The 22,184-nt window shown below is 51.4% G+C and overlaps 1 protein-coding gene and 1 long non-coding RNA gene across 6 annotated transcripts in view; one reads left to right on the forward strand and one right to left on the reverse strand.

Annotated features, from left to right (window-relative positions):
• Nucleotides 1-2,158: 2,158 nt before the first annotated feature.
• SLC25A37 (solute carrier family 25 member 37) overlaps nucleotides 2,159-22,184 on the reverse strand; it is a 34,476-nt gene continuing 14,450 nt past the window's right edge. Inside the window, exons 1-4 of one of the 5 annotated variants that reach the window (XM_032471042.1) lie at nucleotides 13,000-13,019; nucleotides 7,039-7,267; nucleotides 4,993-5,049; nucleotides 2,446-3,116 (exon numbers count right to left, since the gene is read on the reverse strand). In XM_032471042.1, the coding sequence (XP_032326933.1) occupies nucleotides 2,596-3,116; nucleotides 4,993-5,049; nucleotides 7,039-7,261 (801 nt within the window). In that variant the 5' untranslated portion in view covers nucleotides 7,262-7,267; nucleotides 13,000-13,019 and the 3' untranslated portion in view covers nucleotides 2,446-2,595. Of the gene's footprint in view, nucleotides 3,117-4,992; nucleotides 5,050-6,285; nucleotides 6,962-7,038; nucleotides 7,268-12,999; nucleotides 13,020-22,184 lie in introns of those variants that run through there. The other 4 variants (XM_032471039.1, XM_032471040.1, XM_014561872.2 and 1 more) reach the window with 4 other exon arrangements.
• LOC116660794 lies at nucleotides 13,431-15,884 on the forward strand. The gene is made up of 3 exons (XR_004316429.1): nucleotides 13,431-13,738; nucleotides 14,040-14,099; nucleotides 15,744-15,884. It is a non-coding gene; the product is annotated as an uncharacterized LOC116660794 (long non-coding RNA).

The raw sequence follows: 22,184 nt of genomic DNA on the forward strand, positions 1-22,184 counted from the left end.
GCAGACGTCACCCCAAAGGCCAAAGACACTAATGACCAAGACATCACCAGGGGCAGGGTGTGGGGAGAACACGTTCCTATTTAGTTCTTTGCAAAGTCGAAGTCACAAGCAACAACGGGGCTGCAGTCCGCATGGGGCAGTCACACAAGCTTTGGAGCTCAGGGCGAGGCAGGGAGGTGGCTAATTCCTATGAAATTAATGACCACTTACATTTGTCTAGTGCTTCACAACTTTCAAAGCTTTTGCAGATACATCGCTCATTCAGCCTCAGGAAGACCCAGCGGGGAAGGCAGGACAGGTGGCATCAGCCCCACTTCCCAGCCCATCCCTGTGCACTGTGAAAGGAAAGCCAGGATCAGACCCCCGGACTCTGAGCCCACAGACTCTGAAATCCTGAGACGCCGCCTATCTTCACATCTCCCTACCCAAAGGAGCTTTCCCAGAATACCACTGGAAACAAAATCCCATCAGAAATAAGGAATATTCTGCAGCAGTGCGGCGTCTCTTAAGTGGACGGAAAGGGGTGGGTGGTAATTATCTTAGAATTTGATCTAGTTTTTCTTCCGTTTGCAGAACATAACTCTAAGGGCGGCGGGGAGGCATGTTTAGAGAGATGTAAACAGTTCCTGCAGCAGCCTGGCATCCCTGGGTGTTCTGCATCCCTGAGTGGGACAGGAGCTTGCTGCAACTGATTTCCACTGGGGGCGGGGGTGGGCTGACTCTGAGGGGGACAGGTCAGCAGCCAGGCCCCTCAGCCCAGAAGACCCCGCACAGCAGGCACGTGCGGGAGCTGCCTGACGTGGCTCACTCCTGCCCCAGACCTGAAAACTACCCCCGGAGGCACAAGATCCCAGGAGGCCGGCTGTCCCAGCGCCACCTGAGCTCTTCCCAGGAGTCATGGCATCCAGAGGAGCCTGGGTCTGAGTCTGATGAGAATGCATGACACTGACCCTGCCTAAGGCCAAGGGTGAAGGGAGAAGGGTGAAGGGCGAAGGTCAGGACCAAGCCAGGGAGAATGGAAACCCACACACACATGCTTCCTGCTCATTCTGAAAGACAGGATCGGAAAGGAAACTGAAGCCAGGGGTCTTCCCTTGGAGAGAGGCCTGGCAGCCCACGGAAGGGTGTGGCCAGAGGAAACAGGCTTGCGTTTGCTCTTAGTGATCATCTGGCTCAGATGCACCATTTCAGAAAACAAGGCAGTTCGTGGTCTCAGAGGGCACGGACTGAGCAAGGATGGAGATGGCTCAGAGGCACCCTGACTGGACACAAGGGCCCAGATGCCTTCAGTAGCTGGACTTGGGGGGCCCGGCCTGACGGGGAAACTCGTGGCGGGCAGGGGGGCAGGCAAACGCCATAGACACACTTGCTGTGGTTTTTAAAAGCGCTAAAGCTGCACAGGGAAACATAAGACAGATCGAGAGATTTCGTCAAAACCCACACAGACAAGAATATCCGAAGTGCCTGAGTAAAAGGTTGGTGGAGCATTAAAGCCGGAGGATCAAGGTAGGACTTTTCTCGCTTGCTGCCCCGTAAGTAGCTAAATGCTGGCATTTCAAGGGCTTCTAAGTGCTGGCCCCGTGAGACATACATTCACGTCACTCACAAGGGAAGGAAAAGGTCTCAGTAAGTCCAAGGCCCGCCACCCTAATTCCACTGGGGCCCACTGTCCTCCCAGTGTGGGCCATGCTGCCAGCCAGTCGGGTGGGGGAGGGGTGCACACAGCAAGAGGAAAAGCCCCAGGGCCAGATCTTTGGTCCTGGAATTTCTAGGAAAGACAAAGGGAGAAAGCACATGAAGGCAACTGATTGAATAAAAGGAAAAACAAAAGTAGTTAGAAGTAATATATCATTATTTTGACTTTTTTTTTTTCAACGTACCTTTTCCCCCACGAAAAGAGAAATTCAAAATATAAACCTTGTATTTATTATTTTACATTCAAGTGGAACTTCCATCTGAGGGGCTCAACAGTTTTAGGCCACGTGGAGCAATTTATGACTTTGGTGCCTTTTTTGCTTAACCCGATGGAAGAATTCAGCCCTCTGTTTAAAAAAACAAAAAACAAACAAAAAAACCCCAGCTCTAGTCCCAGTTCTAACACTTGTCTGTACACACACACAGGCACACACAGAAACCCAAAAATGTCTCCATAGAAAAATAAAGGATAAACATTATCCATCTATTTGATACTGTGTACTGGAACTTTTATATACATCATTTTTGTTTTCCTCTTTAATGTTTTCAGTCACTGCACATTTTCTTCCCTCCTGTGTGATCTATGATTTTAGGGGAGGAGATGCTACAGTGAAGCAGAAAAGCTGCATCACTCTCGGGGGAGGGAGAGAAAAAGCAACTTCTCCCTCCGCTTCCCAAGTCTTTCCCCTCCTTCCGCCAGCTGGGATGTCCCTGCGGACGGCCGGCGGGTCAGCGGCTGTCCCATCCCCTCCTCTCTCTAAGGCATCAGGGAGCAGAAGCCCCACCCTGCCAACACCCTGCCGAAAGAAATCTTGGTGTGAGGGCAAGGGAATGGAAGCAGGCAGGGGGAGCCTTTGCCCAATAGAAGATTCTGGAATCACTTGCCACGGCCCCATTCCTTTAGTATAGAGTTCGATTCTCCAGCTTGTGCTTGGTGAGGAAGTACTTGAAGAACTCGTAGACGGACCAGGAGATGGCAGTGGAGGGCATCTGGTAGATGACACGCGCCTGCACGCCCTTGAAGTAGCCAGGCAGGCCGTTGAGCTGGTAGACCGTCCGGAAGGCGTTGGCCATGCCCGACAGCCGGCCGCTGATGTTGGCCAGGTTGAGGGCCATGTTCTCCTGAGTGTTGAGGAGGGTCTTGCAGACGTCCAGCGGGGTGGTGGCGGCGGCGGCGAGGGCCCCGGCCAGCCCGCCTGAGATGATGTGGGACTGGGGGTTGTAGTCCCGGTAAGGGTTGATCTGCTCCTGCAGGAACTCGTAGGTGATGAAGTGGATGGACTGGAAGGGAATGTTCATGGTCAGCTGCGTGGTGTAACTCCGGTAGAAGGCCCCCACGCCCTCCGTCCCCCAGACTGTCCGGATGCAGCTGAGGGCCGACCGGTGCGGCGAGTTGTACATCTGCAAGCGCTGCTTCACGACTGTGGCCGGGCCGCGGGTGGTCGGGTTTGGCCCCACCCCGCGTCGGAGTGAGGTGGGGAGCCAAGCCGTAAAGAGAAACAAGCAAGTTTAGACACACTGGTGCATGGGGGCCAGCGCACACCCAGCCCCAGCCTGAGAAACCGCCGAGGGCCACCTCCAGGCCGTCCCGTTTAAAAACCTGCCTCCGGGACCCGCTGCCAGGAGGGGGCTGTCTCCTGAAGTTTCTCCTGCCTGAATTTTGGTTAAGGTGGTCCCTAAACCAGGCAGCCATTTCAGACTAGATGCACTGATCTCCCCAGGTCCTAGCTGCCTCGGGCATCCCACACGTCGCCAACCTAAACCCTGCTCCTGGCCCCTCCGTCCTCCTGTCTCAATTCATCCACTGGACACATGTTCCATCTTTTATCCTCAGTGGTCTGTCCCTCTGACAGTGTTTTTAGCTTCTGTATCTCCAGGCTCTTGGGAGAGACACTAGAATCTTGTCCACTCAAGTTCAATGACAAACTCCAGGGAAGACCCTGGTCTTGGTTAACACAAAACTAACTGGTGGCTCAAAGGACATGGGGCAAATGAGAGCCAACTGTGGTCCCTTAGGCTTAGAGTTTTAACTGTCCCCATGCATTGCAAGATGGACACATACAGTGTGCTTTTCTTTACTTTTAAAGAAATCAAATTCTTAAGTCAGTGTAACATCAGGCAGAAGAGGGGGTAGTTGAATCTCACTTTTTTCTCCTTTAATAAAAGAACTAAAATTCTTGCCTGGTTAACATGGCCTAACTAACTGGTCGCTGGCCAGGTCCCGATATGAATCGCTTTAGACACACACAAAAAAGTCCACCTCCCAGTCTGACCCATCACGCCCCTGAAGGTCAGAGCAAGTTTTCTATCTGCTGGGACACGGGAGGCAGCTGAGAGCAAATAACATTTAACCTTAAAAGACAAAAACAGACGAACTTATAACACAGGACTTAAAACGTTGAACCTTTTACCTCCAGTTCTCCCTTCTGGCAAGGGATCAATTTCAGATAGGGGAGAAAAGTGGAAAGGGTCCCATACCTCACACAGACGAACCCACCTAAAAGACCGCCCAGGACCAGACCCCAGTCAGCTAAGGACCCGAAGATACAGACAAAGCCGACAGAGCTCGTCTGCACACCTCAGAATTGCTTTATATGCTCCCAGAACTCAAAAGGAGGGGAAAAGGTGACATGGGAGGAGAGAGCTACAACCAAATGGGCAAACGTTAATTTATGCAGTTGGCTGATGCGTACGTGGGGGTTCATAATACTCTTCTCCCTACATTTGCCTCTGTTTGAAATTTTCCATAATAATTTCACATTTCTTTTCAAAAAGCAAATTAAACATAAGTCCTCATGAATGGCCTCTGACAGGTTCCTTCTAAATTTGTCTAGGGTTGATAATGGTTAACAAGGGCCAGCAGGGTGTGTGTGTGTGTGTGTGCGTGTGCTCCCACTCACGCATGCACACACAGGTTTCAGAGTAATGCAAAAGCACACTAAAGAGTCCCCAGGAGAGCTTGTGAAAGCAGATATCTTGTCCGTACCCCCAGAGATTCTGATTTAGGAGGCCGGGGGTGGGAACGTAAGAATCAGTATTTTTAATGTGCTCCCGGGAGATACCGATGCTGTGGTCCGGGGATCACATCCTGAGTCACTCCATTTAAGAGAACAGGAATACCGGAACTCAAACACTCACATCCCTGCTTGAGACCTTTGACAACATGGTAAAGAATCCTCCTGCTTATTCTGACTGGGGGCCAGGAGTCCCCTTGCCGGACCTTCTGTCCCCACCCCCCACCTCTCCTGCCCCACTGCACATCCCCTACTGCCACTCCCTGGGACCATGAAACATTACCTTCTGCTGGATTCATTACCGCATCGTGGAGCAGGGTGGCCATACTCCCAGCTATCCCTGCAAAACAAACTCCAGAAAATTACCCTCTGGGACCAGGGGTTCTGAGGCAGTTCCTGGAACCTAAAATCAGACAGGACCCTGGACCTAGCTTTCTAAGAAACAAAATTCACTACCAACTCCACCCAGGTGAGCACTGACTCTTAAAACCATAAAGTGATCACGGAAATACTGGATAAAAATGGGGAAGGGAACACAGGCACCATTACCCACATTTCAAACTTGCAGAAACCCCGTTTTCCCAATGAAAAGGTTAGACCTCCTAACACTGGATTTGGGACCAGAAACCACACTCAGTAGATTTTTCCAGCACCGAGATTTTCATTCTCTCTTGTCCTTTGCCTCTGCCTACAGGTTAACTCCCTCTGCCCTTAAACTGGGGCCACCAAAGGGGCCAATTATCATGTACAGAGCAGAGAGGGGGAAAAAGAAGAGAAATCTCTATGAACATTCCTTAATAAAATTCAGGCTTTTTTTTTTAATGGTCAAGATAAAAAGACCATCAGGAACACCTGCATATGCGGGATTTCCAGGGTCAGTTTGCAAAGTGATGACACGTCTCCGAGACCACTGACCCCATCTGAGAGTCTCATCTGGCCTGGCTTCCAGAAGCAGGAACTTCAAAAGCCTGACTGAGGCCTGGAATTTTGCTTTTGGCTCTGGGGTTCCTCCCTCTTGAGTGACAAGGCCTCGTAATTAAGATTATGGCTGGAAGGTGGGAGGAACCAGGATACTGGCTAAGGCTTCAGAAATGCATGAAGTGCATATATCACCCCCTCCCTCCTCCACACGCACTTTGGATTATCCCCAGAAAGGCACAACCACAGCACGCACCGCTGTGAAGCAGTAACAGCGCCGGGCCGAACTTAACATAAACTGGGCTCCAACAAACCGCTTTCAAGGGGTTCAGTGACCAAGGAATTAAAAAGGCAAAAGGACTCGGGGACAGTATCAGGGAGAGGATCTTAGTGGCCATTTCAACAGATGCAACTAGAGGCTGATTTTTAAAAAGCAGAGCAAATATCCGCAAACCAGCCAGGTAGAGTTACTACCACCGGGGTTTGCTGACGGGAGAGAATGCTCTTTGGTTTTGAGTAAAACAAAACAGAGAAGGGGGTAAAAGGTTGTTGCCAGTTCCATCTACCTCCCCGTTGCTGAAAAAGAATTTTGTTAAAGGACTCCTAAGCCCCGCTTCTCCACTGTCCCATTCCAAACCCAAACAAAAGCCAAACCCACAGGAGGCTAAAACAGCCGCTCAGCCGGGCCCAGTCAGACAAGCCGGCGGACCAGCCAGCGGCCAACTCAGGCCCCCCGCCCGCCTGGCCCCCTCGGAACAACCAAAGAAAACGCTTTCAGCCCTTGCTTGCAGACAGATGCAACTCAGACAAACGGAAGAGAATAGAGGTGAAATTCCCAAATTCCCAGAAGCTTAGGTGGGGAAGGTCCTCTGCGCCGGAGCAAATCCTTCATCAGCCATAAAACTTCTTGACCTTTTAAAGCTTAGTTAGATCTTGGCGTTGCTGAGACCTGTTGGGCCAGTTTTAAATAGTCTCAAAGAAGCTGTCCAGATAGCTTTTTTTTTTGTTTTGGAATCCAGCATTCAAAAGTTTTGTTTCTATTCAGGGTTTTGGTTTTTTTTTCCTAGATCTGATCATTAATTGCTTTGGAATTTTTTTTTTTTAAAAAAAGCAAAAACAAAATGGCAAAACCACTCGACAATGAAAACTGAAACTCTCTGTCACCGACTTTCCCCAGGCTTCAGAAAGCGAAGGAGGGGAATGGAAAAAAGTGCGCGTGCGTGTGTGTGTGTGTGTGTGTGTGCGTGTGTCAGGGTGTGTGTGCACACACTCCTCTAGCTGGAGTCCTCGGTTCATAAGCAAATGTGGCGGAGATGAGGCGTCAGGCTGCTGGGTCACAGGGAGGAGAACCCTGGGGAAGGGTCTGTTGAAGGAGAGACCTTTCTAACTCCAGACAAACGCTTGCAAATACCGTTGGCTAGGTGGCTGTTCCCTTGATGGTGGAAAACGGCATTTAAAGTCCTTTTCATGTTTTCGTAGCAGGCAAAATACATGGCGTGGGCGGGCCCCGCACCCATCATCATCACGTTGAGGCCTCGCAAGGGCCTCCAGAAGCCTTCAGTCCGTATGATTTTCTTGAGAGCTCCGTAGACACTTGTGTAATGGGCTTTGGGATCTGGATTCAAACTCTGCATTCGTGTCTGGGGGAGGGCAAGAAAATAAGAAAAGAGTGGGATTAACAAGGATGCTAAAGAGGGAAAGGATGACCCAGGGAGACAGTGAGAGAAAACAGGCCATTTTCATAATTTCACAGGACCTCTGGGTGAAGGAAAATTTGATTCTTCTCCTTTCTGGAGAAATTCCACCCCACAAGCAATACACACATACACACATTTGCATGAATTTCATTATGCCTAGAAAAGAGGGGAAAAGATGAGGGGCAGGATTTGGAGCAGGCAGATCTGCCCAGCCACTGGCAAGCTGTGTGACATCTAATGAGTCCCTTAACCTCTCTGGGCTTCGGGATCCTCAATTTAAAAAACAGGGTTGTTGCAAGCATCAAATGAAACAATGTGTGTGAAAACCCTTAGTAAACTCAGAGACCAAGTCAAACAGAAGTATTATTATTATTCAAAGGTTCCCATTCTGGTTCTAAAGTCTCCTGTGTCCTCATTTATCTAAGACCTGTGTTGTGAAAGTTCTGTTCAGCCCGACTGTGAAATCTCCCCTGGAATCCTCCATCCCTCACCTCCTCATCTCCCCTAAATACTTTTTACACTTCGTCTTTACAAGTTAGCACTGAAATGTATGGTCTTGTTCTTCATTTCTTCCTGTGTAGAGACTTGCATCCCTGAGCAGAGACCAGCTTTCCCCATATGTCACCCCCATCACGAGCATGCTTTCCTGGAGTTACCTGTCCCTCATATCACTCTTTACATCTAGAGCTTTCTTGACTTATGAAAAGTCCACATCTGGCTGCATTTCTCAAGCCCAGAGTGTGAGCTGCTGAGCGACAGGTGGAACAGAGGCAGCCTGCCCCGGGGGCCGACCTTGGCCTGTCGACAGGAGGTGGCTCCTGCCAGCCCCCTTCCCAGGGGAGAGGCCCGCCTTGGCAAAGGTCTGGAGTAGCTTCCTGTGCCTCTTCCTCCCGGGTTCTGGCCTGGAGTGGCAAGACCAGCCTCCAGAGGGTGGCCTCCCTTGGGTCCCAGCAGCCCCTTGCAAGCAGAGGGGGATGGCCGTGCGAGAAACACACGAGACCAGAGCAAGGAGCCGGGAGACCAGATTCAGGACCTGACTGGCTCCATCAGGGCCACGTGGCCTCGGCTGTGGCATCTCATCTCTCTGGTCCCCGGTGTCCTCAACCGGAGTATCAGCACAGCAGCTGATCATCAGAATCACCTGGGAAATGTCTAAAAATACCTAATCGGGACACCACCCAACATGCATGGATTCAAAAAAATTTTTTTTAATTCCCCAGACAATTCTGATCATCCTTCAGTTTGGAGAACTTTTAAATAAAGATCCCTTCCAGGCCTAGCATTTTCTTGTAACGTCTTCACCCGGCCTTGGCAGTAACAGATTCACCTCTGGTTATGTGAGGAGGTGGGGAGGGGTGGCTGGGAGGCCGGAGTCGGGGGAGAGCAGGGGCAGGAAGCAGTGGGCACATGGTGCCAAGGCCGAGAGCCAGCCAAGCCGACGTCAGTCTGAATTCTAGCTCCAGAACCCCAAGAAGGTTCCTTAAACTTGGGGTGTGGAATAAACCCCCAGAGAGCTGCTGGCAGAGTGAGAGGTAACTGAGGGATCCCCTGGCTAGGGGTGGCAGTCAACAATGACTGTCCCCTCCCTCCCCGCCCCGGAAGGAACCAGAGGGGTTCCTTTCCAAGGCTGCTCACTGACATCAGCCAGCGCACGTAGACTTACAAGGGGAATTTGGGGCTGATTTCTCACCTCCCCTTCTTAAAATAAGGGGTGAGGCAGCGGAGTAAATACTGAGCCAAAACGCACCATCCTCCTGTGGAAAAGAAAAGGACAGCTGGGTACGTGCACTCAATGGACTTCTCTGTCCTTGGGGGCTGGGCTACTCAAGGGCAGGCCATACTCAGTGGGACAGAGGCAAGGGGTCCATGAGCGCAGAGGACCCAGTGATGTCCCTGCGGCCAGGCTTGGGGCCAGCACCTCCTTAGTCCTGCGGCACCTTCATTTCTCCAACCTGCCTGCAGGGGGCACCACTGGGGGGCCGGGCGCCAGGAGACAGAAAATAAACAAGAAAAGACAAGGGAGGAATGAGGAGGACCTGTCAGAAAGAGCTGAGGAAAAGGGTCGGGCAGCAGGGGCCAGGGCTGGAGAGGAGATAATCAATGTAGTGCCTTTTTCTCTTTTTCTGTGACTCTGCCGGTAAAATATACAACTGACGGCTGGGCATTTTCTAGCTATCTGTGGATCAAAGGAGGAGAAAAAGTTAGGGGTGACTGGGAACAACCCAAGTGTCCACTGATGGATGAATAGATAAGCAGAATGTGGTCCATCCACCCAGTGGAATATCATTCACCTCAAAAAAGGAAATTCCGATGCATGCTACCACACGGGTGAACCCCGAGGACATTAAGCTAAGTGAAATAAGCCAGTCACATAAAGACAAATAGTATATGATTCCACCTGTATGAGGTCCTGGAGACCCCTTGGGCAGAATGGTGGTTGACAGGGGCTGCAGGGGAGGGGGTATGGGGAGTTATTGTTTAATGAGTAGGATTTGGGGTCTGCAAGACGTAGGGGTCTGTGGAAGGATGGTGATGATGGTAGCAAAACAATATAAATGTACTTAACGCCACTGAACAGGATACTTAAAAATGGTTAAGATAGTACGTTTGATGTTAAGTGTATTTCACTGCAATTAAAAAAAAAAGTCAGGGTGTGAGGGTGGAGAGAAGGCAAAAGAAAATGAATCAGGATGCCCAGAGAGAGGACAAAGATTAAAAAGCAAACAAGAAAACGGAGACAAGAGAATTTCACCAACAGCCTTTCCTGTCCTGGGTTTCAGTTTCTGCTTCCCGCCAAGCTGCACGGCTCTCCTGTTGCCTCATAGTCAGTTCCCGTTCTCTGCATTTTCATTCTCCCCTCTTGGAAATTCACAATGCCCATTAGCATATTGAAGATGCCAGGAAGCCCTTCAGGAAAGCAGGCCGTTGACCTTCGTGTGCAGGCACTTCTTCAAGGTTTGTTTGTGGCAAAAGGAAGCCTCGTCTCACTGCATAACCAGTCACACCTTGCAGAACACACTTGAGGAAACACAGCTGCAGCTGACCGACCGCACACACCCTGGAAGCAGGAAGTGCAGAGACTGGCTCCAGGTGTGAGAAGGACCCCTCGGGCAGCGCCTGCAGAGAGCGGGCCCCAGGGAACAGCCTGAAAGATGAGGCCTGAGAAGGGGGCGGGGCTGCAAGTAAGCAGGAGGAGCCCTGAGCCTGGTGCTGCGAGTGATGGAGACTTATTCCACGTCTACTGCATAACTGCTCCTGCTCTCAAAGGGCCAGGAATGGAGGAAGGTGCTAGGGCCCTGAGATTGGGAGACCTGGGTCTCTGGCCTGGTTCTGCCACTCACTGAGCAAGTCCCCTCTTCCCCGCCCCCCCAGCCCTAGACCAGTGATTCCACAGGGCTCCACGCCAACGGTACAAACACCGTATTTGTGCTGAACTGGCTCCATCAACTCCCAACAAGGCTAGAATAGCCAGGTCAAGCCCTTTTCTCAAATTCTGCCCTAAGAAGACACAAACAGGACAAGCCTGCCTTGTAGGACTGTTCTCTTATTGACAGGAGGAGGGGGGAGCGAGTGGAAAAAGGGTGTTCTTCCCCAGGCGAGCTCACGGGATCATATAACAGGAGCAGCAAGGGCCTGGGCAGAGAGCAAGTCTAGCTCAGCACCCACCTTTTCTGATGGGAAACGGGGGCCCAGGACGGGAAAGGACCTTGCCCAAGATCACGTGGATAAGGAGTCACAGATCTGGGCCAGGACCAGAAAAAAAGGGGACAAGCTGAGCCTGGCAGGGAGACCTCGGACCTTCCTGAGGGTCCTGCAGAGGACAGCCCAGCCTGGCCCCGCACCTGCAGCACCACTCGGCCACTGTCCTCCCTCCTGACCGGGACACGGCTGGAGATCCCCAACCTTTCTCGCTGAATGTCTCAAAAATAAAAACCAAGTAATACTATAAAAAACTTCCCATGACTTGGGGCACTTCCAGGCCTAGGAGAAGATGGTGCAAAATCTACCCATTCACCCATTCAAATGCATCTGCTCTGCTCTTACTTGGAGGCAGGGGTGACGGGGAGACAGGGCAGGGATGGGCGCGCGCGGGGCTCCCAGTTCATGGTGTGAACAAACAAACATCACAACACAATGGGCAGGCACCCCTCCCACAGAGGGACCGGGGCTGTGCTCCAGAAGGCCGCCCAGGAATCTCTGCTCCAGACTTCCTCCCAGAGAACAGAAATAAGGTTCAAGCACCAAGAAAGTGCTAGGAAAATGCCAAACAATGTTATTAGGATCTGCCGCCCAGCGCCTGCTTCAGAATTAAAAACCAAATTGGTGAGGTCAGTTCTCTCCTTCTGTCAAGTGTTTCCAAGTAGCACTGACATCACTAAGTTGAACTATGATAAAATGCCTAAGCCAGGCTGCAGGGCCAGACCCCAGCCCCCTCTCTATTTTCCAAGTCCCACAACCACCCACCCATGGATGTAAGGCCTCCCTCTTTGGCCCATTTCAACCCACAGCCCATCCAACGCACCGTGTGCAGCTACACTGGGGTCTGCCTGCTTATGACACTCCAGCTACATGAACAGCCACCCAAGGCAGAGACGGCAGGCCAGGAGCCGCTTCCCACGCAGGCCACAAGGGAGAGGCTTTTTTTTTTTTTTTTTTTTTCTGGCACAGTGCTTTGTGGGCAAAGGATTGTCTTCCGGAGCAAAGCCACAGACCTCATCCAGGGCTTGGAAAGCCCTCTCTCGCCTTCCAGATTCCTTAGGAGGCACGCACAATAGATGAAGAAACCCAAACCACATCAAGGGAAGCATACACAGTAAAACTTTCAGCACTCGGAGTTTAAAATGGCCAGCGTCCTGACTCGGACAGACCCTGCACCCTCATCACGCTCATTACAGGGGCTGGACTCCCGATGGTGCTTCCAACAATCACGCCCTGGCCCTTTGAAAATGCATGCAGGAATAATAAAAAACAAGGCATGGGACATCATCCAGCATCACTCTCCTCCCATTAACCAGGAACGGAGCAAGGCAGAAAATCCTTTAATGGGAACTGCGCTGTTTTCGGCACTCCGAGGCACATCAAAGTTTATTCCCAAGTTCAAAATTCTGAATCACGTCTTTTTACATCTCCCAAAGGGCAAAAGTGTAACCCTAAGGAGAATATACTTTGTCTCTGTCTTTCTAATCAAAAGGAAAACTTCATCCATTTACATATTAAGAACCAGCAAGAGAAAAAGGACTCCTCAAAGGCAGTCCTGGCCTCCCCCTCAAAAAGGGGGGGTGTTGGGGAGAATGACTGCATATCAGGAGCATGTGGTGGGGTGGTGCACTCTGAAGCCCCCCTGACACCTCTCTATGACGGCAGCAAGAGGGCCAGTTCCTTGGAAAACCAGGCAGCAAAGCTGAACAGGAAAGAGATGAGGTGGTGGGAACACACCTCGCACTAAATCAGGCCTGAGTCAGTGCCCCTGCTCTGCCTACAGGAAGCCCCAGACCTCCCAGGGCTTTCAGGAGGCCCCAGTGTCGGAGGAGGGTGGGAGGAAGTGGGTTCACACACGGGAGAGCAAACCTTCAAGCCTGCTCCGCCTTTTCACTCATCTCCCATGGGGCCCAATGTTCACAAAGTCACACCTGCCCCGCCCATCGGACCAGCCACCCTCAGGCATTCCTGGTTACCTGCCACCTCCGAGGTGCGGGGCCTGGACTGCCAAGGGTCCCTGCCATTTGTCATTCATGCTCTCCAGACACATTCCTGAAAGCTTCGGGCCCCTTGGGGGTGTGCACAGGGGACACTGCTAAGGACTAAGGGATGATATCACCTACATAAGGAGTCGAAAAAATAATACAAATGAATTCATTTACAAAACAGAAAGAGACTCGTAGACACAAAAACCAAACTTCTGGTTACCAAAGGGGGATGGTGGGGGAGGAGTATGGGATTAACAGATCCACACTACTATATATAAAATAGATGAATCACAGGGTTTTACTGTGTAGCACAGGGAACTATATTCAGTGTCTTATAATAGCCTATAATGGAAAGGAATCTGAAAAAAAACATATCTGTACAACTGAATCACTGCTGTCCAGCTGAAACTAACACAATAGTGTAAATCAACTACATTTCAGTTGGAAAAAAAAAAAAAGACTAAGTTAAGAGCTTCCACAAATTATTCAGCAGAAAACAAATTCCAACCAGACATCCAAAACCAAGCTCCTCGGCCCCACAAAGAAGCAGCCACAGCAGCAAACACCACTGCTCCCAGGAACAGGCCACAGACCCAGCAGCTCATTGAATCGGAAAAGGGGGCCAGAAGAGGGGTCAACTGAGCTGCCCTTGGAAAGAGGGACAGTATTTCAAGCAAGAAATGGAGCCGTCTTACAGGCCCTTCCATGCTGTTTGCCTTTTTACTAGGTGCGTATTTCTATTGGGAAAAAAAAAAAAGCCAACAGAGCAGGGAGAGGAAGAGAACGTTCTGACTGAGGAGGACGTGAACACGCTGGGGGGCCTGGGGAACGGAGGCGGGTCTGGCTGGAGGGTGTGTGTGCAGGGGCCGCAGCGGGAAGGTGCGACGGGCAGGCAGCCCCAGACTCAGGAGGGTGGCCGAACTTTATATGATCAATAAGTGTTTGCTGGGAGAAAAGGCAGGTCGGGGCTGGACCATGGGAGGCCCTGCCTGAACAGTTTGCTAAAGTGTCTGGAATTTACTTTGCAGTCAAGTGTTGTTCGTGGTTACCTACTGCGCATAACGAAGCAAGCTACAAAGAGCCACACGGTAAGCAGGGCGCCTGGGATCGCCCACATCTGGGAGAAGGGTTCAGGCCTGGGCGACAGAAGCCCACGGGGTCTCATTACAGGCGGGCGCTCTCTCCACAGCTGCGAGGCCACTGTAACACCACACGCCACGAGGGTCTCCCTCCCCACCCACAGCAGCAGCTCACAGCCTCGCCTGTGGCTCCAAGGATGCCATTCCCACATTCCTTTATCCTGGGAGTCAAACCTGGTCACTCCTCCCCTTCTCTAGAGAATTCCACAGCAGGAGGAGGGAGGAATGAAAGAATCCGTACCTGGCTCAGGCCCAGGGACCCAGGACACACTCAGAGACTAGATTGTGGCCTGTCCAAAGGATTAAATTATCTCCACTCTACAGGTGGGCAAATTCCCAAGATTCCAGGTAACAACACTGGAATTTCATGGGTGGGATTGGAGACCTCACTGGGAGATGAAAGGGCGGGGAGAGCAGTGGGCTGGAGGGGAAGCCTGAGCCACTGGTCCCTCCTCCCCACCTTGCAGGGCTCCAGTAAGACCAGCCAGGGCTACTGCGCTGTGTCCCAGTCCCACGGCTGGCACTCAGGACTGCATGGCCGTAGGCAAATCAGCTTACTTTTCTGAGCCCCAATGCCTCTATTCACACAATAATTAAGATAATTAAACAGTAACATTAGCAGCTAACTATCCCCCATTTTATAAACAAGGAAATTGAGGCACTAGGGGATAAGGGACTTGCCCCAAGGTCACCGGAAGCCAGGCAGTCTGGCTCCAGAGCCACACCCTTAACCACCAGGCTACCAACCTCTCATGAAAAGGTGGGCTGGGTCACCTAAGACCTCCTGCTTTTCTCTTGTCTCTGATGACTACTCTGAGTCACGGGCACACCAACTCCCGTGCCCAACCTTTTAAAGAGGAAGTAGGCCTGATGTCAAAGTCACCTAAATCCTCGCTGGTTAAGTCCACGCAGCTCCTGGGCAGGGGGTCGGGGTGTGGGAGGGGTGTCAGGGGTCTATGTCTAGCCCGCAGGCGGTACTTACAGGCAGTCAGAGCCCCATCCCCTGGAGATCACACAGCATCACTGGTTTCCAACCCTGACCATCAGCCTGGCCGCTGGTTTCGAACAGAACTGGCTAAGAATTGCTGGTTCAATACAAACCCATCTCTCTCCTCAAAAAGCGTTTGAACCATTCGCCCACCCAGGTTGTGGGCAGGAAGGGCACCGTGACCGACGGAAGCCTGGCACTCCAACCACATTCAAAGGCTAAGACTGATTGCTCCAATGGCCAGGCTGCAAGAAAGAATTTAACTCACTTGGCCTCCCCTGACTCAGCCACCTTGTCTATGTCATTGGCTTAAAACCACCCCACCTACAAGTAAGGCCAAGATGTCAGAGGCAGGACGGGAGAAATACCTGATTCTCCAGAGTGCTTCTGTTCCTGGCATATAGGCGAACTCGCTGAAGCATCACAAGGCCACACTGATGAGCACGTTTAATACACGGGTCTCCGTGGAAGCGCCATGGGAGCACAGGGGTGCGTGCAGGAGAGGCAGAGTCCACAGCCCCTGCTCCCTCCTTCAGCCCCGGGGGCTCCCCCACCACCCGTTTTGCATGGTGGGGGGCTCCCTCTGGGCTTCTGTTTGCTTTCAGAGTTCTGCCACCCACCCAGCTCACCCTCAACTCTCCTTGGCTGCTGGGGAAACAGCTGCGTGACCTGCCCAAGCTCCCAGAGCTGGTCACCACTGCACCAGGACCGGCCAGCGCTCCGATGCCCACACCCCACACATCTGCCCATCCTTCAACCGTATTTTGCTGAGAATCCCAATCACGGAATCTCAAATAAACCTCATTGAATCACCCCCCGCCCGATGCTCAGACAGTCCCTGAGGTTTGACGTTCATCCCTTCACTCAGCCATCACATTCTGAGCTCCAACTCCATGCCAGACGCCATTATTAGGACCTAGGGACACAAAGACGTCCCCGTCCTCAACGATCTACTTTTTGAGCTGTGCACAGTTGGGGAAGTTACTAAAATTCTCTGCACTGCTGTTCCCTGTCCTCACATGCTTCCTGCAGTGAATAAATGAGAAAACGTAAGCAGGTCAAGTGCAGGATAGGAAGGTGCTCAGTAGGATTAGCATCCCTGGAATTTTGTTAGAAGGGCCCCAGCAAGAGCGCCTCCTGGACCACCACCCGTGTTAATGCAGACGGCTTCGAAACATCATTAAGAGCTACCACCAAAACCAGCTGAATCCTGCCGAGAACGCGTGGGTATTTTTCCCAGCTCGCTCATGAGTAGGTGTTTGGCACAGAAGGACCTCATTACAGGTTTGAACTGAATCATCAGACTACAGAATAGGACCCCAGGGTCCCAGAAGGAAGCCACCAGCCTCGGGGCACTGGGGACTCCAGGCCACAGTTCTTACCACCTCACAAGGAAGGGACAGGAATGGAGCCCCCCCCGCAACCCCCTCTGACCAGAAGGAGGCTCGCCAAATGGGAGGCGGCCAGTTTCCACTGGAGTCCAGACCCACCCCGGCCCGCAGGGCAGGCTCTGGGCCCCCCGCCTGCTCCTTCCTCCTCACACCTTTGCACCTAGCACAGGTTTCTCCATCTCTCCCGGCCTGTCTCCTTATTTGTAAACAGGGCACTTACCTCCTAGTCTCTGTGAGGATTAAAGGAAACAGTGAAAAGCCCTATGCCCGGGGTCTGGTGCTTCTATTTATGCTTTTTTTTTTTTTTTTTTGATAAATAGCAAATTTCTAGGCAGATGTCATTTTGCCTCTAATTCCCTCCTAAGAGTCTCACTCCCTTCAGGAGGATGCCTCCAGGGCCCGCCCCGGCTCGGGAGCAAGCCTCCCCCAGTCGCTGCCTATTTAGACTAGACGGCCTGAGTCACCGTCAGGACGGCCCCCACAGCCCTGCAGTTCACTGTTCCCCCTAACAAGGAGAAGCAGGCCCAGAAAAGTGAGGGGACTTGCAAAAACACAGCCTCCAAGGGGCTCCGTCCCTCCTACCACCCCACTTCCACGATCGCCCTTCTTCGCTCCCCACTGCTAAGTGGATGGGCCTGGCTGCTGCCATTAATCCGGATTATGTAACAAAGGACCTTGGACAGCTAGAGAGGTGGGAGGGGAATCACTGGTGTCAGTTTACACCGGTGCAAAGGGTCCAAGATGAGAGTGCTACAGGAAGTTCGCTCAGAGCCCAGCGCAGTGCTAGAGACCTTTGACCGGGGCTGAAGTCCGGGACCGGGCCCTTAAGTGCCAAAGTTCCCTGGCACTGGTGACTGACACCCATTTCTGCAAGGTCACCACGGTTGAAAAGGCCCTCCCCAATGCCCAGGGACTCGCCACCCTCTGAACTGCAGGGCAGCAGCCAGATGGGGCCAAGCTGAGCCTCAGGACCTGGCAGGGGGCGCCCTTCCTGGGTCCTGTCCCTCTCCAGTGTCCCCCAGTCACCCTGCAGGACCTGCGCCTCCACCTGTGGGTGTGGACAGTCTCTCAGGGCCCTTGGATTCCGGGGGTAAATCCACATGGTGCTACAGGGCACAGATATTTCCACCGGGAGTGTGTCTCACTTTCCCAAACAGGGGCGAACCTCCCAAAATGTGTACCTAAATGGGAGCACGACAGACCGGTGAGAGCCCTGTTCCAGAAAGTCACAAGACCTCAACTCCCATCCCCAGCTTCCCCACCAAGTCCCCAAGGAACTCCTAGCAATCGCTTCACCCAGATGGGCATGAACACAAACTTCCACCAGCAGGTAAACCCGAGACTCGAGACTTGGGAGATCTCTTCTGCTCTGTTCACCCATCAATTACAATTGCAAATATCTGCCTAACGAATAAGTTAAGTGAATTGTCTCTAAGGAGGCGCTTTTTGGCCTCTAACATTTTAAATCTTTAAAACCAGTAAAGAGTCCTTTGAAATACAAATGTTTAGGGGTGTGTTTTATTTAGGGGAAGGGAAATCTACACCACTAAACAAACAGCAGGACTACGTGCAGCTTAAAGACACCTGTATTTAAAAAAAAAAAAAAAGAATTCCAGCAGAGATTAGAACCCCTGTGCCTTGCTGGTGGGAGTGTAAAATGGTGCAGCCCCTATAGAAAACAGTATGGAAGTTCTTTTAAAGCTAAAAATAGAATTATCACATGATCCAGCAATCCCACTGCTGGGTATGTATCCAAAAATACGGAGAGCAGGGGTATCTGCACACTCGCATTCATAGCAGCATTATTCACAACAGCCAAAAGGTGGAAGCAACTCAAGTGTCCATCCATGGATGAATGGATAAACAAAATGTGGTATTATCCATGCAATGGAATATAATTCAGCCTCGAAAAGGAAAGAAATTCTGACCCATGCTAAACCATGGATGAACCTTGAAGACATTATGCTCAGTGAAATAACCCAGCCACAAAGAGACAAACGCTACATGCTTCCACTTAAAATGAACTATCTCGTAGAAACAGAAAGTATCTCACAGAAGCAGAAAGTAGAATGCCAGGGGCTGGGGGAATGGGGAGTTATTGCTTGATGGGTACAGAGTTTCCATTTGAGAAGATGAGAAACATTCTGGAGATGGATAGTGGTGGTGGATGTATAAATGTACAACAATGTGAATGTACGTCACACTACTGAACTGTGCACTGAAAAAAGGTTAAGGTGGCAAGTTTTATGTTATGTGTATTTTAACCACAGTTTTTTTAAAAAAAAAAAAAACCCTAAATCCAATCAACAGCTCATTCCACATGCATTTCTGAAATCATAGTCTAAAATCCAGTCATAATCAAACATAAATACAAAATAGAAGCAGACTCACAGACATAGAATACAAACTTGTGGTTGCCAAGGGGGGAGGCTGGGAAGGAACAGACTAGGAGTTTGAAATTTGTAGATACTGACAGGCATATGCAGAATAGATAAACAAGATTATACTGTATAGCACAGGGAAATGTATACAAGATCTGGCGGTAGCTCACAGCGATAAAGAATGCAACAACGAATATATGCGTGTTCATGTATAACTGAAAAATTGTGCTCTGCACTGGAAATTGACACAACATTGTAAAATGACTATAACTCAATTTTTAAAAAAGTTAAAATAAATAAACAAATAAATAAATAAAAATTAAAAATAAAATAAAATCCAGTCATAATCAAATGATTCCCTGAGGTTTCCTTGAGCACCTGGGAGAGGAGGTTTTACTTTGTTGTTTGTTTGTTTGGATGAAGGCACCCAGGGGTCTCAAAGGCACAGCATAATCGCCTGGACCCAGCAACCTTTCTGGCTCCAGAGCTTGCCTTGGAAGGAAACACCTGGAAGGCCAGCCGAGGGGCCCTTGGACAGAAGGCAGAAAGGCTTAAGATGCAGAGTTGGGATCTGCATCCTTTCCACGTGCCGGTCCCTGGCAGGGCTTCCCTGTCCAGTGCACCCCAGCCTGTGCCAGCCCCTAAGATACGATCCTGGGAATCAGTACTGCACTTGTTCAGGTGTGGAGGTAGCGGCCGAAAACCAGCCAAACGTTTGTACTTGTGAGACTGGGTGATGGTGCCAGTGGTTCCGAGGCCCTGCCTCGTCTCAGAGCCAGGGAGCGGAGGGGGCCCCCAGGGTGCTGTGGGTGACAGCTCTCTTGGAATCCACCCTGGACAGGCTCAGGGAGCCAGGCACCTCGCAAACCCCGTGCACGGTTCCCAAGTCAAGTGTGGTCCTGCCAGCTTCTGCAAGCCCGGCTTCCACACCCTCCACAGAGGCCACACCTTCCTGAGCCTGCCCCACTAACAGCCTATTATCCACGGGAAGAAGAGCCTTTTCAAAGCTGTCCTGTCGCCAGCTTCCTCTTGCTCATTCCTCTGCTAATAATTACATCAGGTAACGTGTCTGCGTGCATCTGTCTCTCATTAAAGTCTGAGAGAAACGCCAAGGAAGGGGCAGCCTGGTCCACTGCGAGCCCAGCGGCCCAGCACTGTGCCTTCACAGGACAGACACTCGATAACCGATCACCAGGGAGTCAGAGGCACACTACACTGCACCCACAGGCAGACACAAAGCAGACACTTTAAGCCCCGGGTGCACTCTCCTCCCCAAACGGCTGTCTGAGGGCTGAGCATGTGTCCTCAGTGAGATGCGTCTCACATCTTCTGGGGTCTAGCACACAGGGTAAGGGCCCAGGACATAATCCCCAGGAGAGCTGGGCTCAAGAGCTCAGGGAACACTAGCGGTCAACGTAGGTGTTAAAGAAGGTGTCCCAGGTAAATTTCCCAGACGTTAGCAAAGCCAGCTTTCCCGCAGAGCGGCTGTCAAATCACCTCCATAGCGCTGGCTGGTTTTCGTGTAGGCGGGGCCCGGGCACAGCTGGAGGGGGTGTTCTTCTATGTCTCCACGCGTCCTTGACACCAGATAATCACAGACAAATGACGAAAGACCAGAAACACCGGGCTTGATGTTCTGTGAGTATCAGGGGAAAGACACCCCAGGAAACATCCTGAAGGCTGCAGAATCCACATGCACGGACAGCTTTTGACATGCACGCGTTATTTCCTAAGTTTGGGGAGAGCTATCTTTAAGTTTCACCGGATGCCGGAGGGAATGGCAGGAACCTTCCACCGTGGGTGAGATTTCATGCCGACTAAACCCTCATCCCGGAAACAAAGAGCTCAGGTGTATGATTTACACGGAAGCCGGCTGAACGAGAAGGGTTTCCAGAAGGGAGAAAAGGAGACTAGTGCCAGGGATGAGAGTGAGTGGCCAGACCACAGGAGTCTCATTCTACAAAAAAATTCTCCCCCACTACATAAACAGGGCGCTGCTGGGAATGGACGAAGCCGGGAGGGTCCCTGCCTTCAAGGAGTTCATGGTCTAGGAGGGGAGGGGAGGAGTAAACCAAAAGTCATACAAATAAAAAAATTACCAACTCTAAATGTCCTGTAGCAGAGGGGAGCGTATAGCTCAAGTTGTAGATCATATGCCTAGCATGCCTGAGGTCCCGGGTTCAATCCCCAGCACCTCCACTGAAAAATCAAATAAATAAATAAACCTAATTAAAATTATAAATATCCTGAAGCAAAGGAGAAAGGGAAGATGCTCTGACAGCCAAGCCCGGGGACCTCATTTAGATTTGGGGTGGGGAGGGGTCCTGGAAGTGACTCTGAGGCAGAGACCGGAAGCCCAGGGGAGTCAGGCTGGGGATGCACAGGAGACAGGCCACCTGGGGGCCCAGGTACTGGCAGGTGGGATGTGAACAGAGGCCTGAGGAACGTGGTGTGACTGTAGCCTGCTCAGTACCAGGAGCACAGCACAGAGCCCGTGCTGACCCCCGGAGACGGTGGCAGAGGCTGGTCATTTTACCCTCCACGCGATGTTTTGGTCCGTTTGGTCCTGACCTGCCTTGGATTGGTGAATGGAGAAGACGGAAGGGGAGGAAGACATGGGGTGAAGGAAACAGGAGAAGCTTTCTCACAGCCAAATCTGAAAGGGATTGGGTTCCCATCACCAGGAGGGGAGTAGCGGCAAGAAGCCTCCCAAGGTGAGGAGCGCCACCCCCTCAACCCAGCTGCTCCCACCAACACTCCCCCAAAATGCCCGGGACGTCTGGGCTCACCCCATCTCTGCTGCTGGCAACACCGGGTGACCGTGGCCATGCCAGCTGACCCCTCGATGACTCAGCTTCCTGGTAGTGAGCTCGTAAAAGGTCCTCGGCAGGAAGGAGTCAGACAGCTATAAACAGAGCCTTCCAGAAGCATCAGCTACACGGCTCCCCTTGGCGGGGGTTTGGCCATTCAGCATTTCTAAATGGTCTGGATGAGTGGTCTACAGTATGTGTTGGAGTTGGAGGTTTCCAGTAAGTTCAAGAAACTATAATTTCTCAGCAGGTCCTCCGGGATGCAGGGGCCCCAAATGGTATTTGGGCATCTAGCTCCTCTCCTCCTTAGCCCCCTGGGAGAATTTCAGGACAAGAAGGTGGGGGGTGGTCTTCTCAGCTTCCTCCTTAAAGTTGAAATGCTTGTAAGTCTATGCTTAACATTTCAAGTCAAAAGACAGGGCCCCAGGTTATCCTGCCCATGCAAATAAGGAGTGGAAATTTTA

This window comes from Camelus ferus, chromosome 31 (genome assembly GCF_009834535.1).
Source record: "Camelus ferus isolate YT-003-E chromosome 31, BCGSAC_Cfer_1.0, whole genome shotgun sequence".
NCBI lineage: Eukaryota > Metazoa > Chordata > Mammalia > Artiodactyla > Camelidae > Camelus > Camelus ferus.